Source organism: Hyperolius riggenbachi, chromosome 2 (assembly GCF_040937935.1).
Source record: "Hyperolius riggenbachi isolate aHypRig1 chromosome 2, aHypRig1.pri, whole genome shotgun sequence".
NCBI lineage: Eukaryota > Metazoa > Chordata > Amphibia > Anura > Hyperoliidae > Hyperolius > Hyperolius riggenbachi.
The window spans coordinates 304,894,073-304,911,184 of NC_090647.1; the positions used below are offsets into that span (position 1 = coordinate 304,894,073).

The 17,112-nt window shown below is 41.9% G+C and overlaps 1 protein-coding gene across 4 annotated transcripts in view; it reads right to left on the reverse strand.

The window, feature by feature from the left end:
• Positions 1-8,922: 8,922 nt before the first annotated feature.
• The window catches only part of AIRIM (AFG2 interacting ribosome maturation factor), a 30,121-nt gene continuing 21,931 nt past the window's right edge, over positions 8,923-17,112 (reverse strand). For all 4 annotated transcript variants that reach the window (XM_068269049.1, XM_068269047.1, XM_068269050.1 and 1 more), the window contains 2 exons: positions 16,858-16,979; positions 8,923-10,364 (listed from right to left, as the gene is read on the reverse strand). In XM_068269049.1, coding sequence (XP_068125150.1) covers positions 10,312-10,364; positions 16,858-16,979 — 175 coding nt within the window. In that variant the 3' untranslated portion in view covers positions 8,923-10,311. The remainder of the gene's footprint in view (positions 10,365-16,857; positions 16,980-17,112) is intronic.

Below are 17,112 nucleotides of genomic sequence, written 5' to 3' on the forward strand. Positions count from 1 at the left end.
CATGCACATGTCTATCTCATCATGTCACATGTCAGTTCGAGTATCCTTTAAACTCTGCCAGACCCAGATGTGTGTTACGGCATTTCTAGATTAAACTTTATAAGTGTCGGCACAACTCTCTTGACTCTAGGGCACCTGAGTTTGATAAATTCTTAGATACTTAGTTACAATCAAGGTGTGAATTATCATCATATACTGTAAAGTCAATGTTTAGGCCTTTCAAATGCATGAAAGTTGATAACAGAATTTTTTTTTCTCAACAAATGGGGGGTGGGGACAATGGGGAACTGTCCATACAATTTAGACTAGTGTTTGCATCTGGATTTCCATACTCTGCACAGCCATTCAGCACCATTAGCTGGCTTAGAGTCACAGAGTTGCACTACATGTGACTCCAATGTTTCCTACTGCCAGCCTGCAAGAAGAAAACAATGGAGTCACATGAAGCACAACTCCAAGTTATAGTTTGTGCATATGATTACTCTGGGACTTAAAGCGGAACTGAAGTATCCATAAAAAATAAGAGTTTCACTTACCGCTTCTACCAGCCCCCTGCAGTCGACCTGTGTCCACGCTGTTTCAAAACGATCCTCCGTTCCCCTGCTGCAATCACTTTCAGTTCATGCAGTGGGTGTCCACTGTACCTGCACAGCTCTGGCCGCGTGCATCCTCGTTCCCATAGAATTTCTCATAATGCGCCTGTGCAGGACACTCCTGGTTACGGGAAGGCTTACGAGCATACCCTTGGCCAGGGCGCAGTGGATGAATACCGTTGGCTTCCACTTCGTGAAGAAAAGTGAGCCATGGCGGGGAAATGGTGGATTGTTTTGAATCGGCGTGGGTACAGGTTCGGCTGCAGGGGGCTGGCAGAAGCCCCAGGTAAGTGAATCATAATTTTTTATGGATACTTCAGTTCCACTTTAACGGTGTATTTTTAATGTCCTGGTGCTTCCGCTTAGAGGTCTTTTAACTACTAGCCGACCGATCCACGCCAATTGAACGCGACGGCAGCCCCAGGACTGCTCCACCCCGATTGGCATGAACGGCGTTCAATGGGGCTAGCAGGAGATCGCATGTGCCCATGCGCGCACATCTCTGCTCCGCCTTCAGTCTCCTAGCAGCGATCGCCGCTCGGAGACTGCTAGACGGCGAAAACGCAGTCTATAAACATTGTACAGTGCTGCGATCTACAACACGGCTGTCCCCTTGGCAGGCACAAAAGTGATCGGCTGTCATAGGCTGAGAGAGGGATATAAAATATTTTAAAAAAGGTTAATTTATTCACAAATTAATAAATATTTATATATATAAAAAAAAACACAACTGGGGAGCGATCCGACCCCACCAACAGAGAGTTGTGTTCGTGGGTAGAAAAGGGGGGAGGGAATCACTTGTGTGCTGAGTTGTGCGGCCCTGCAGCGAGGCCTTAAAGCTGCAGTGGCCAATTCAGGGAAAAGTGGCCTGGTCTTTAGAGGGGTTTAACACTGCGGTCCTCAAGTGGTTAAAGTGAACCTGAGACAAGAAGAGAAAAAAGTTTTATACATACCAGGGGCTTCCTCCTGCCCCCTGCGCGCACATCACTCTATCACTGTGGTCCAAAGCCTCCTAGATCGCCCAGTAGCAGCCCCGTTCTCGACTGGCCAGTTGTACGTACTGTGCATGCTCGGCCCGGCCGCGCGCAGCTCTGTCACTGGGAGCGTTCTAGGTGCAGAACATTCCCAGCCTTGATAGCGAGACAGGGGAGCACGCTCGGCTACACTGCACCTGTGCCGACTGGCCGCAGAAAACGGGGTTGCTACCGAGAGATGAGGGCCGGTTCTTTCATGAAGCAAGATGAAACATTTGCATCAGGCGCAGAGATTTCAGGGGCAGCAATTTTGTACTGTACCTTTCTGAGGAGGAATGGAGTGGATGGGGGTGAGCAGTTTGTTGTCACAGACTCAGTTGAGGTGTAGCATGTCATGAACATTACATTAAGCAGAGTAAATTGTCGGGTGCTGTATGATCATTCCCGATCCGGGTGGGGGGCACATCCTCACAAGTTGCCTCAGGCAGCAAAAAGTCTAGAACCAGCCATGAGCCCCAGGTATGTATAAAACTCTTCTTTCCCCTCATCTCAGGTACACTTTAAGACCTAGGTCTTCAGTGTGCGATATATGTACCCCATTGGGTATTCCCAATGGTTCCAGGTGGAACTTGGGCTTGATATAGTTAAGTATGGCAAATTTAGTGTTTTGTTTTTTTTCAACCACTTCAGCCTACAGAGTTGTTCACCTTATGCATCCGAGCAACTTTCACCTCCCATGCATTCGCCAATAACTTTATAACTACTTATCACAATTAATTGATCCATATCTTTTCTGCCACTAATTAGCAGTTTTTTCTGCCACTAATTAGGCTTTATTTGGGTTGTACATTTTGCTAAGAATTATTTTTTTTCTAAATCAATTTTAACAGGAAGATTAACCACTTCGCATCCAGACCTTGTTTTCCCCTTATTGACCAGAACAATTTTGACGTTTTAGCTATGCCCCTATTCAATCAGCCATAACTTTATCCCTACTCATGACACCTAAATAATCTAGGTATCGTTTTCTTCAGGACAAACTAGACTTTCATTGGCGGGTATTTTGTCCCTAGACCAAAAAAGTTTTCTATGCATTTTAATGGGAAAAAGAGGGGGAAAATTAGAGAAATGCATTTTTTCTCAGTTTTTATCAATTCCAGTTTAAAAATAAAAAGTGCCACAGGAGATAAAAACATGTCACCAGTATTATGTCCCCCAATATTGATAGCAAAATGCGTCTCAAGTATCAGACCCCCCCGATAGCAAGATGTGTCCCTAATATCAGTCACCCCCAGTATAGCCCGATGTGTCCTCTGTGTTTGGCACCTCCCAGTATAGACAGATGTATCCCCACGATTTCTGCCCCTCATTATAACCAAATGTGTCCCCAGGAATAGTGGCCCCCATTATAGCCAGATGCCCCCTCAGGATTAGCGGGTGCACCCTGGATTAGGCCCCCCCCACCATTATAGCCAGATCTGCCCCTAGTATAAAATTATACACTTACAATTAAAATATGTGGCCCCTCTCACTTTATCCCCCCCCCCCAGGTGCACAGTTTACCCCCCACCAGGGGTCCACGCACCCCCATAGGAGCCAGCCAGATGCCCCACCCCCCACCCAGGCAGTCCACTCGGTGGCCAGATGGCTATAAAAAATGATCAGAAAGCAGCCTGACTCACCTTACCTGCAGCCCAAGCCTCTGATCACCGCTCTGCACGCAGCCCTGTGATGCCGGTTACCGGGTCCCGGCTTGATGACGTCATTAAGCCGGGACTTGGCTATTCAGCATCACAGGGCTGCGTGCAGAGTGGGGATCGGAGGCTCGGGCTGCAGGCTGCTCGCTGGAACAGGAAAAGATGAGTCAGGCTGCTTTCTGAGCGATTTTTTTACAGATCTGGCCACCGAGGGGAGAGATGAAGGATCACCGCTGTTTGCTACAGCGGTGATCGTTCATCTGCGGTGGTGGGGGGGGGGGGGTTACTAATTGGCTACAAGGGAACATTTTCCTTTTCACCAATTAGCATTGCAGCTGTTAGTGCCGGGAGGTGCGCTCTGAAGCGCACCTGTTCCTGCACAACAGGGCTGCAAGCAGGTCAGTATATCTATGTGGCTGTGGCTTGGAGAGTGCCACAGCTGACGTAGATATACTGTATCAAAGGACAAAGTAGTTAAGAAAGAAATGGAAAAAAAATCATTATTTCTCAGATTTTGGCCATTATAGTTTGAAATGAATACATGCTACCGTAATTAAAACTCATGTATTTTATTTGCCCATTTGTCCCGGTTATTACACTGTTCAAATGATGTCCCTATCACAATTTATGGCTCCGATATTTTATTTAGAAATAAAAGGTGCATTTTTTCAATTTGCATCCATCACTATCTACAAGCTGATAATTAAAAAAATTATATAATATACACTCTCTAGACATGCATATTTAAAAAGTCCAGACCCTTAGGTAACTATTTATTATTTTTTTTATTGTATTTTTTTTAATTAAAACATTTATTTGGGTAATTTTTGGTGTGGGAGGTAAACAGCTAATTTTAAATGTAATATAATGTAATTATTTAATTAAAAAACTATATGTGGGTGTAGTTTACTATTTGGCCTTAGGAATTAGAAAGAGGACAGGAAACTTTTTTTTTTTTTTGCAGAAAGACTGCGGCCTCTGATAAGAGACCGTCGGTTTTTCTGCGGGGGACTTAGATCGATGAACGGGAAGTATATTTCCATTCATTGATCGGGGGGCTAAAAGCAGGCGGTGGGAACGCGCGCCTCAGGCAGCAGGAGAAGCACAGTCTATAGACTTAAGTGGTTAAAATTAAATAAATCCTATATAAACACCACCAAATTTAGTAATTTAGCTACTTAATGCAATAGTAAACTCTCAGAAATTGTTTAGAAACAGTTACCATGTACAACCACCAAACATATCTGTCAAGGGATGCTTGAAATAGTGTTCACTATCCCAGGGTGTACTTGTTGAGCACATGCTTTCAAAAGCAGTGTTTCCTAACAATAACATGTTTAGAAGTTGAGAAACACTGCTTTAAGACATACACTGCTGAAAGCAAACTGAAATAGAAGGATGATTTTTAATCTCAGCATTTAAAGAGTTCACAAACACATACTGTACTTATATAAAAGAGGAAGGAAGCTTCCTATAGAGGCTTCCCAGGCCCTCCTCGCTTCTGACGTCGAGGTTGTGCTCCTCCTCTAGCACAAGCTTGGCCATGCTGCACTCGTGCGCCTGCACAGTAGCTGCTAGCACATGAGCGACTCTGGCTTACTGCATAGGCGCAGTATGGCTGTGCCCATGCCTCAAAAGGAGCGCAGCCCCTGTGTTCCTACCAACAAGCCCTTGTTGGGTACACTTCGGAAGTTCTGTTTGCACTAACCTGATAGGGTATTTGAGACGAGGACTGGCAAACTGAACATTTATCTCATTGTAGCTTCATTCCCTTTGCAATAGTCATCTTCAGGGTAAACAAGGCAATACTGTGCAGTGTTTGCAGTGGGAAAAAAGGATTGTTCATTGCCTTTCTCCTGTTAACTGCTGTTAATACTGTGAAACAGGAGAGATGTGGTAGTTCTCAGGGTCTCCTAATTATTACTACTTTATAAATGAGATAAAATTGATGAAAATGGAATAAAACAGAAGAAAGTGCTACTACAGATCACCCTTTTATGAAAAAGGTACATTAAAGTTTACGGAAAAAAAAGGGAATTCAGCAAAGGTTCAGGCACAAAACTATGATAAGAAAAACGATACAGAAAAGCAACAGCAGCATCTAGTGGGAACTTTGTGTACTGCAGCAAAAACAATTTTTTATTTTTTTTTGCTTTGTGCACAAAAGCAACAAATAATAAGACAGTTATACCTGATTCATATGGATGTGATGGACTATGTTTAGCTCTTAAAAGTATGGAACTAAAATTCCACTTTTGTTGAGAGAAAAACAATCCCTTGGCTTGGTTTATACGAACGCAAACAATATGTTTCTCTGGATGTGCTCCTACACCATGCTGAGGGTGACATCCAGACAGGCAATTAGGTAAAATTACTGGTTTCAGGTTTTACCTAATTTACTATCTGGGCTTCACCCTCAGCATGGTTTAAGCGCATTTACAGAGAATCACATTGTTTTGTGATGTTTGGCGTCTACATCAGACAAATGCATTGCAAGTCCTCAACAGTACTTTGTGGAGTTGTAGAAAGCCTCCAAGTATCTCACATGTTTATTCATGGCAGTGCACATCCTACTGTTAGACCGTGGTGCCTACTCAAGTGTCCTAACCAATAAGGCTTGATGTGCCACTGTGGCTTAATGGACATTTGTTTATGCACAGACTAAGTTTTTTTATGACAATTAGTGATTTTTATTTTAGCAGGCTTGCTTGGGGCGACCCAGAATTTGTTTGTTTCAAATTTAAGCTGATTGCCTATCTGAGTGTCATCTACAGCATGGGTTATGTGCATGTCCAGACCATAACATGGTTTGTATTTTTTACGGTTTGGAGTCTACAACTGGCAGATGTAGCGCTGGGTCCCAACAGTACTCTGTGGAGTTGTAGATAGCCTCCATGTGAGCATCTTGCATGTTTATTCATTGCAATGTACATACTACTGTTTTTAATGATGATTAGAGACAGTGAGGGCGACCCAGATTTTTTTTCCAGTGTGGTTTCTTGGTGTATATGTTCCAGTAATATTTTGTGGTGTTGTAGTCTTTATTATGAAAAGTAATAATACAAAGTTAAAAATACAACTCAGCAAAGAGAACAGGAAACACACTTAAAAATATAATTGCAATTCTACTTTCTCTGTTACTAGATCTTTGCACTCTGGGCAAACCTTTTTTTCTTTTTCTGATTAGAAGATAAGAACATTAGAAGGAAGTAGGAGGATTGTTACCAGAAAGTTTGGCACTGTGTGCCCAAACCCATCAGTTCCAGGTATTTGAGTAGCCAATAACGTTATTAAAAGGTGACAGCGTTGCAGTCAAAGTGGATGATACTGAAGTCAAGGTGACAATGAAAGATTAGGTGGTGCTTATGAGGGTCATTATAAGGGGTTAAAGGAAACCTAAACCAATGTTTTTTTCCAAAATAAACATTATACTTATATTTTTTCAGTTAATCAGGCACTTACTGTAGTGTCTGCTCTTTTATTTTTTGTCCAGTCCTCGTTATGCCCCTATGTTGCGCCCCCTGAGCATTTCTGATCGACCAGCCTTCGGATGAGCGTCAAGACCTTCCCGGTACCAAGCACCAATGTTTTCTTTTTTTTCAAATAGAAGGCGCGCGGCTGACTGCAGGCGAGCGCATGGATTTCATGCGTGCACGTCATTTTGTGTATCGTGTGTTCGTGGATGAGTAAATAAAGCCGTCCCCCTGTCAATTGTGATCATGTGCACGCTGTGCAGAAGTGAAGGACGGACGCGAGCGCTAATACAAGACGCTTGTGCACTTCAAACAGTGCACAAGCAGAGGAAAGGGACTTCCCGCTCTGTCAGCCGCTCTGAAATTGAAAGCAGAGCCAGCTGGAGCGCCATATTAGAGACCGTTAGGAGACATCACCATCGGCCATACAGAATAAATAAAGGCTGAGGAGAGGATAAACATAGAAAAAAAAAGTTTAAAAAAGAATTTCATAATAACAAAGGTAATTTCTTCTATAACATCATAATGGGTCAGGTTTCCTTTAAAGAGACACTGAAGCGAAAAAAAAAATGATGATATTATGATTTGTATGTGTAGCACAGCTAAGAAATAAAACATTAAGATCAGATACATCAGTCTAATTGTTTCCAGTACAGGAAGAGTTGAGAAACTCCAGTTGTTATCTCTATGCAAACAAGCCATTAAGCTCTCCGACTAAGTTAGTCGTGGAGAGGGCTGTTATCTGACTTTTATTATCTCAACTGTTCCTGGACTATTAACTTTTTCTCTGCTAGAGGAGAGGTCATTACTTCACAGACTGCTCTGAAAGACTCGTTTTAAATGCTGAGTGTTGTGTAATCTGCACATATTATAGAATGATGCAATGTTAGAAAAAACACTATATACCTGCAAATAAAAGTATGAGAATATTTTCTTTGCTGCTAATCTTCTAGTAATTATTCATAGTACACAACCAATTCACTATATCATATATTTTTTTTTTCGCTTCAGTGTCTCTTTAAGTAGGGGGAAAGATATTTTTAAATGTTAAGATTAGAAGGTTAAGGCTAGGCGTGAGGAAATAGGCAAAGTAGATGCGAGAATGGGGATGAGATTATGGTTCGATTTCAGGAAGGCATTTGACTTGAGGAAGCTGTTAGGGTAAGGCACCAAGAAGAGGGCTTCTTTAGGAGAAGGGAAGAAAAAGGTACCAGAAAATGCACTATATTTGGGGAGGGTGTTGGACATCAGCACGGGGTGGGGTGCTGGGGGGTCGTTTAAGGATGAGGAAGCAGGGCTGTGGAGTCTGAGCAATTTTGGGTGCCTGGAGTTGGAAAAAAAATGCACCGACTCCGACTCCTAATGAATTTGTAACTGTAATTAAAATAGAAAATATGATAAAATGTTCTATTTCTCAGATAATAGTCATTAAAAATAATGTATATATACAGTATATATACACTAATAGCTGTGTTCAGTCCACAAAAATGAAATAAACCAATCAAAATGAGTTACTTGTGCTGCTTCAATAAAGCAGTCCCCGTATTTTTAAAGTCAGATATACATATCTGATTGTGACTGTATATATGATGTGTACACAGGAATCTCTTATATATACGAAATAACATCTATGCTGCAAGTATAAAGCCTGATGTGTAGCTGTGTCACTAATAGAGATGGTCAATGAGATGGAAATAATTCTGCATTGATGCTGGTTTATGCAAATGTATGCACTTCTCTTTGCTAATGAAATCAAATAATTTGATATTTTGTTAAAATTTGGTTTGGTGACTATGAATTAAAGGGTACCTGAGGCAAATTAAAAGAAAAGCTTTATACATACCTGGGGCTTCCTCCAGCCCCCTTCAGGCCATTCAGTCCCTCGCTGTCCTCCTCCGCCACCTGGATCTTCTGCTATGAGTCCAGGTAATTCAGCCAGTCAGAGCAGTCTGGCTACGTGCCGCTTCCACAGCCAGGAGCGTTCTGCACCTGCACAATAGTGCTGCGCAGGTGTAGTACGCTCCCGGCGGCGGAGTGTGTGTGCATACGCACTACACCAGACTGGTTCAAGTACCTGGACTCATAGCAGAAGATCCAGGTGGCGGAGGAGGACAGCGAGGGACTGATTAGCCCGAAGGGAGCTGGAGGAAGCCCCAGGTATGTATAAAACTTTAATTTCATCTGTCTCAGGTTTACTTTGTTACACAGTAGTACTATACTCTACATATGCTCTCCCCACAGAGCTGCAGGGAATCCACTGAGAATGTTGTACACATTGAACACAGAGGTGTTGTCTATCACCCATAAATCTGGTTCAGATTGTGCATGAAGAATGTGTAATAGAGGAAGAATCTCCTCATTCCCCTGCAGAGTACCTGCACATCATTCTTACATGTACCCACAGTTACATTGCCTAGGGCCTGATCCATGTTCAGATGTGTAATAGAGGACGAATTTCCTCATTCCCATGCAGAGTACCTGCACATCATTCTTACATGTACCCACAGTTACATTGCCTAGGGCCTGATACATGTCCTTTGTTCCGGTCTGTACCTTTTACAAGTACTCTTACCAAGGACTAGTTTTAGTGTAAAGGGAATAAATATAGTAGTCTCCATATCCTTCTCACTTCAGTTGTCTTGTAAAATTCCTAAGCGTTGGCAGTTAAGAGACGAATTTCACGTTACATACTGTTAATCAACAAAATTGTAATATGCAAATTAGAGGAGTCGGAGTCGGTGGAATCCTAAACTGAGGAGTCGGAGTCTGTGGATTTTTGGACCAACTCCACAGCCCTGTGAGGAAGGGGATTTTGTCTTGGGAGATCGGTATGGAGATTGATGTAGAGATTTTAACAAAATATGCACAAAAACATAGTTACAATCCCGAAACAGCAGAGTATCTGTAACCGCACTGATGATACTCTGCGTATTGAGAACTGGCACCCCAAGCTATTCATGCACCATCTGTAAAGACCAACTTTGAAACCTTCATTAAAATTTGCTGGTGAGGATTTTTAATTTCACTTACTGTCTCAGAAGAGTTAAATAAAGTTATTGATGTCCTCAAAGAAATTTAAAATCCACCCATGAGTTTGCCCTTTAGATATCAACACCCAGCCATGTAACTAGTGACATCCATTGCATGCTTGAATTCATCTTACTTTCTGTCTTTTTTCCAACAGTCCTTGGAACATAACTAAACTCAGGGGAAATGTACTCAACGAGGATATAGACAATAACAGTGCAACAATGGTTCTAACCCTTCCTTTTTCTATACGAAGGTAAAAAAGAAAAAAAAAAAAAGGAAATATTTGGCTGGAGATGAACATTATTGTGAATATATTCTCAATGCAGAAAGATGGTCCACAGCTACTATAGGCTGATACAGTGTCCGTTAGAAGGCTCCTCATAGCATGGAAACAAACCGGTCTTCTGCCATTATCGGTCTCAGGACTTACGTTTAGCTTCATAAAAGCTGCTGAAATGAAAGAAAACCTGACCTTTCTAATGACGATAATCCAAATGTCTGGAATTAGGTCCACAAATATTTAGTTCAGGGTTGTCAAAATAAGTCATTCTTTTTCATGTCCAGCCCCTCGAAAATAAGACACACAAAGCAATATGTCTGCAAAGTAAGGAAAGAGTTAACACAAGTACATCTGATTTATCATCACAAAGGAAAAAAAACGACAAAAATTCTAATAAAATAAAGAAAGATAATGAGAAATTCTTTACTAACAAACTGGACATGTAAAAAATTATAAACTGAAAGTGCTTTCTTATTTTCAAAAGCATCGGTCCTAAATATAATAGGCAATCAATTAATAACAGACTAAAGTTTCACTTCATTGCAATGCACTACTCTTTTATGGATAGTCGAATGAGAATTCCTTTTGGAATGAAGACAGATAGTCTGTGCAGGATGCAATTGCATAAAATAAATACATGGTCAAGCTGGAAAGATTACACATATATGTATTTTCATTTCAATATATCACTCATTATTAGATCTACAACTACAGAACCCCTTACAGCTTTTATGGTTTTTAAGCCAATCTCCAGAAAGAGATCTAAAATACCTTCTAATACTACATTATACATTAATAGTGTAGAATTGCATAGATAAATATCCTGTCTTAAAATTCTGATCACATAACCAGAAGCAGGTGAGTTGAAAAAGTCAGATTCAGTCTCTTTGGATAGGTCTGCTGATTCATTTAAAAACATTCTACCACACGTAGTGCAAGGAGGAAGGCACAGACCTAGTCACTCTGAAAGGACTGCAGCCTGATAGTTGGAACCCACTAGAAACGCATTTTTAAGCGCTTGTTATTTGTAATGTGCTTGCTAATGTAATGCTATGGAGGATTTTTAGAAAATTACATCCCTCAAAGTGAGATCACATACATAGCATTACATTAGCAACAACTTTTCAAATCACAAACGCTCAGAAAAGTGCTGCTAGTGGGTCCCAGGCCTGACACTGAAAGTCTGCAGTGCCTGGGCTAGTGACCAGATACTTTATTGTGATTTATTTAACATCATCCAATCAAGGAGCTTACATGCAGACAAAGCAAGCTCAGAAATTGAATACCTGAACATAAAACTGTAAAAATAGGGCAGAGCAAGGACAGTTAACTAAAGTGTAATGAGTTTCACTGCAGGAAATTTTATGCAGCAAATTAGATTAGACTTATAACAAGTTTAGTGACACTCTGACGGAGGGGTGGGTATAAAATGCTTATAGAAAAAATGGCAAAAGTAAAAGTGAAGCAAGTATCAATATAACAAAACACTACGACAAGCAAACCCAGTAATCAGAGAATAACTGCTATGCAAAAAACAAATACATACAAACCATATACAGCAGTAGGAGGTCATGAGTCATGACTATAATGACTAAGGTTAAAACAAGTACTGGACAGGGCAAGGACACACGAGGATAGGGAACCATGGTACAAGTACATGAACATAGAATAGACCAATAATATGCTGGAACAACAAACTGGCTCAGCGCAAAATGAGCAACTGGAAATTACTGTATATTCCGGCGTAAGAGACGACTGGGCGCATAAGACCCCCCAACTTTTCCAGCTAAAATATAGAGTTTGGGATATACTCGCTGTATAAGACTACCCCTCTTCCAATGCACACCATATAAAAATAAAATAACATCATATACTGGTGCTATGTATGCACTAGAGTTGGGCCGAACGGTTCGCCGGCGAACGTGGTTCGCGCGAACGTAGGTGGTTCGCGTGCGGGTACCGCACGCGAACCTTTTGCGGAAGAAGTTCGGTTCGCCCCATAATGCACTGAGGGTCAACTTTGACCCTCTACATCACAGTCAGCAGGCCCAGTGTAGCCAATTAGGCTACACTAGCCCCTGGAGCCCCACCCCCCCTTATATAAGGCAGGCAGCGGCGGCCATTACGGCCACTCGTGTGCCTGCATTAGTGAGAGTAGGGCGAGCTGCTGCAGTCTCTCATATAGGGAAAGATTAGTTAGGCTTAACTTCTTCCTGGCTGCATACCTGTTCTGTTCAGTGAGCCCTCAGCCCACTGCATACCTGTACTGTGATCCTGCCACTCCATACCTGTTCAGTGATCCTGCCACTGCATACCTGTTCTGTTCAGTGAGCCCTCAGCCCACTGCATACCTGTACTGTGATCCTGCCACTGCATACCTGTTCAGTGATCCTGCCACTGCATACCTGTTCTGTTCAGTGAGCCCTCAGCCCACTGCATACCTGTACTGTGATCCTGCCACTCCATACCTGTTCAGTGATCCTGCCACTGCATACCTGTTCAGTGATCCTGCCACTGCATACCTGTTCTGTGAACCCGCCACTGTATACCTGTTCTGTTCAGTGGACCCGCCACTGTATACCTGTTCTGTGAACCCGCCACTGTATACCTGTTCTGTTCAGTGGACACGCCACTGTATACCTGTTTAGTGAACACGCCACTGCATACCTATTGTGTTCAGTGATCCTGCCACTGCATACCTGTTCATTGATCCTGCCACTGCATACCTGTTCTGTGAACCCGCCACTGCATACCTGTTCTGTTCAGTGAACAGTTTGGTGTGTCAGTGTGAAGCAGTACCTTAATTACACTACCTGATTGATGTATACACATGCAAGATGTTTTAAAGCACTTTAGGCCTGTCATTTAGCATTCAATGTGATTTCTGCCCTTAAAACGCTGCTTTGCGTCAAATCCAGATTTTTCCCGGGGACTTTTGGCGTGTATCCCACTCCGCCATGCCCCCCTCCAGGTGTTAGACCCCTTGAAACATCTTTTCCATCACTTTTGTGGCCAGCATAATTATTTTTTTTTTTCAAAGTTCGCATCCCCATTGAAGTCTATTGCGGTTCGCGAACTTTAACGCGAACCGAACGTTCCGCGAAAGTTCGCGAACCCGGTTCGCGAACCTAAAATCGGAGGTTCGGCCCAACTCTAGTATGCACAGATACTGCTGCTGTACTGTATGGGGTACCCAGTATATTACAGTATATAGGCGATGGACTGGTTGGATTGGTCAGCTCTCCCTCTTCTGACTTTTCAGAACATTTTCAAGGGTTAAAAAGTAGTCTTATGCGCCAGAATATACAGTACTTCCTACTGATCAGCAGCCAGTAGACAATTATCAATGGCACAGAAGGCAGACACCATCTGACAGGTTAAACAGGGAATTACAGAATTCTTAACCCAATGATCAATTCAAACATTTCATATATTTGTTGTGTTCACATAGGTTTGTGTACCTGTACATTTCTTATTATCATGTGTTTCATATTAACCACTTTACCCCCAGCGGTACGAATTTCTCCGCCCCTTTTTTCCCTCCTAAAAAACCAGGGACGGAGAAATCTGTACCTTCCGCGCTACCACCGCTGTCCGCGCTCCCGCCGCTCGTGCGCGCGCACCCGCCGCTCGTGCACGCCGCCGCCCGCTCGCCCGGAGATCAATGAACGGGAAAATCCATTCCCGTTCGTTGATCTAGCCCCCGCAATGATCTGCTGCTTCTTTCAGAAACAGCGAGATCATTGTGCGTCTCCCAGCCTCCTACTGCTTCCTGTAAGCGTCCTTCCGGACGCTTACAGGTCGCATGTAAACAAACACTCTGTGGCCATCTTGTGGCCAAATAGTAAACTACACCCTAAAAGCATTTTACATATACAAACATTACATTTACACAATAAATTAACTCATTACCTCCCACACTCCCCAATTTTTTTATTTTTTTTTTTGTAATTATAAAAAAAAAAAAAAAATACAATAAAAAAAAAAACATAAATAGTTACCTTAGGGACTGAACTTTTTAAATATTTATATCAGGAGGGTACAACACTGTTACTTTACAAACTATGGGCTTGTAATTAGGGATGGATGCAAAACTGAAAAAAATGCACCTTTATTTCCAAATAAAATATTGTCGCCAAACATTGTGATAGGGACATAATTTAAATGGTTTTATAACCGGGACAAATGGGTTAATACATTTCATGGGTTTTAATTACAGTAGCATGCTTTATTTAAAAACTATAATGGCCGAAAACTGAAAAATAATAATTTTTTCCCACATTTTTTCCTATTTCCCCATTAAAACACATTTAGAATAAAATAATTCTTGGCATAATGTCCCACCTAAAGAAAGCCTAATTGGTGGCGAAAAAAACAAGATATAGTTCATTTCATTGGGATAAGTAATGATAAAGTTATAGACGAATGAATGGAAGGAGCGCTGAAAGGTGAAAATTGCTCTGGTGGTCAGGGGGTAAAACCCCTCAGTGGTGAAGTGGTTAAGGATTGTTATGTTTTTAGAAGAATGAAATGGCAAATGCTCTGAAATCAAGCAGCATCTGTCTTATTTGGGGCAGAAAGGAGGGCTTTCTTAGCCAATCAAAGGCGTGCACTGAGCAAATACACTTTGGTACAAACATAGCAGGATTTGAAAAAGGTCTTCCCTATCTCCAGGACTTGTTCACACTTTAAGAGCTTCTTTTGATAAGGGCTTGTAATTTTTAAAATCACTAGCACTTAAAAAGCTCTTGCAATGTGAATGAGCCCTAACATAGGAAAAAAAAATGACACACTGATTCCACATATTTGCAAATAAAATTTATATCATGCAAGGTACCCATGCTAAAGATGTATCTTTGGGCCCCTGTATTAACTTCTCTTAAGTACTACCCCAACTATAGGAACGAGCAACCGGGGTAATTTGGCAGCTAGCTTACGTAACTGGCGCCCTGAGCCACCACAGTAGTTGTACAGCTGAAGGGACACTGAACTGCATAAAAAATGCTAAGTTCCCTGAAACCAAATGGCACCTGGCATATATAGGATAGTAAGCAGAGGCTTCTCTGCTAAAAGGTATACACTGAGCAAGTACACTCTGTCACAGACCGCAAGGCCAGTCTGCGGATGGGGTAAATCGATCAGAGTCAAAAATCCTCTCACACTGTCATTTTGTCCATCACGAAGCGTAAACCCGACTTCGCAGTTGATGAACTGACTAATGGAGGGAGCGTTCGGACACCAACGGATTCACCACACACATACAATTCAAAGATCTGCCACCAAGCGAGTTACACAGCCCGCTACTGTAATTACTAGGACTTCGAGAACGCTCTATTAATCCTTAGAAGTATGCAGGAACCTGGGTCAGATCGTTATATCTGGGCCGAGTTCTCGCATACGGGTTATAAATGTATATTTCTATTAAACACAGGGTAGCGAGTTCAGTAGAATAGGTACGATTGTGTATGTTCAGCAACAGGTCATAACCGCTAAGCGATTTTTAAAACGTTTAATAACAAAAATACATTACATACAGTTAGATACACCAATTAACATATATACACAGAGCTTAAAAATAAAAAGGAATAAAATCAGAAAATTCTTAGTTATGCTGAGCAGTCCATTTGAAGAATGAAGAAAAAGAGTCCAGTTTAAAAGTAGGCATTCAGATTAAGAGTCTTTGAACACTGCAGGTGCTGGCTCTCCTTAAGCGCCTGCATGGACGTTCCTAGTCGATGGAATTTGGAGAACCCCACAGGTTTGGTCCCGCCACACTTTTATAGGACCTGAGTCTTGGGGCTGTCACTACCTGGAAAGTAGGTGTATTTAAGGCGGGTTTACCTCCTAATCAGCAGGTTGCCGCCCTCCAGACTCAGAGCAAGAAATGTACCGATTATTAATAATTGTGTAACTCCGCCCCAGATTGGCGCATCGCAAATCCGAGACTATATTCATAAGCGGCCTGCGACTCTGTATCAAACGAGGCTATACATGCCTATTCTATTGCATTCGCTCTACACAGGCCGGATAAAGTGGTTTCTCTATTGATTCCTGATAGCTAGAAAATTATAATTCAGGTGAATGACAGAACTGTTTCCTAGGTATCAGGAAATGTGTTTGTTGTCTTTCTGTGCCAAACCCATTTTGAATTATTAATAAATTAAAGTTCTCTTTGTTTGAAGCTTATGAGTTTGGAGGGAATTTTGAATCTCAACCAGTTTGAGCTGGCTTGGGGGGGAACATGAGTTGTATAACCAAATAGCTTCTGCCCAGGGGTTTTGGCCACGTGTGAAATTCTTTCCCGACACAGGATGTGGGGGAAGGTTACTGTACTCTCTGCAATGCTCTCAGAGGGGGAAAAGAGAAAGGAAGGGCATTTTTTGTACAGTTACACAGCACTGACAGTAATTGTGCATGACCATACGAAAATCGTTGGCGATTGCGTACGACTTTCCGTAATGTTCGTCACACACTCCAGCACAAACATAACAGACCTTGAATTGGCTGAGAAGCCCCTCTCTATTGCCCTTTATAAGCAAAGAGCCCTTTATTATTACATTCTCAGTTCATAATATTCAAGCTCTCATTGCATTGTGCTACACATATGTGGGCTTTACTAATTAAAACGGTAATAAAGAATTATGCAGCTTACATGCAGTGGCAGACAGGCAGTACTCCACACCTGTGCTGTAGAGGTGTGACTAGGTCCTAAAATATATCACCTGCAGCAGCAGATGTGTCAGACTCAAATGAGATTATTTGTCAGGTACATGAACACTAGAGCAATTTTCAAACTAAGCAGTTCAGTACCTTGCACAGATTGCTGCTTGGATGAGGCGTTATCTTCCAGCTTCCTCCATGCTTGAGGTAAATTCTTCATCTCTGACAAGTGGTTATAATTTAAGTGTAATAGGAGCTTCCGTTGAATGTATCTGATTGTTGAGCTTAGAAAATTGACTATACAAAGAGTGCAGAATTATAAGAAGAAGAAGAACAAACTATCTTCAGAAATTGTGAGACATTTGATACAGTAGCATGGGGTTTAAAATATAAAAAAAGGCCAGA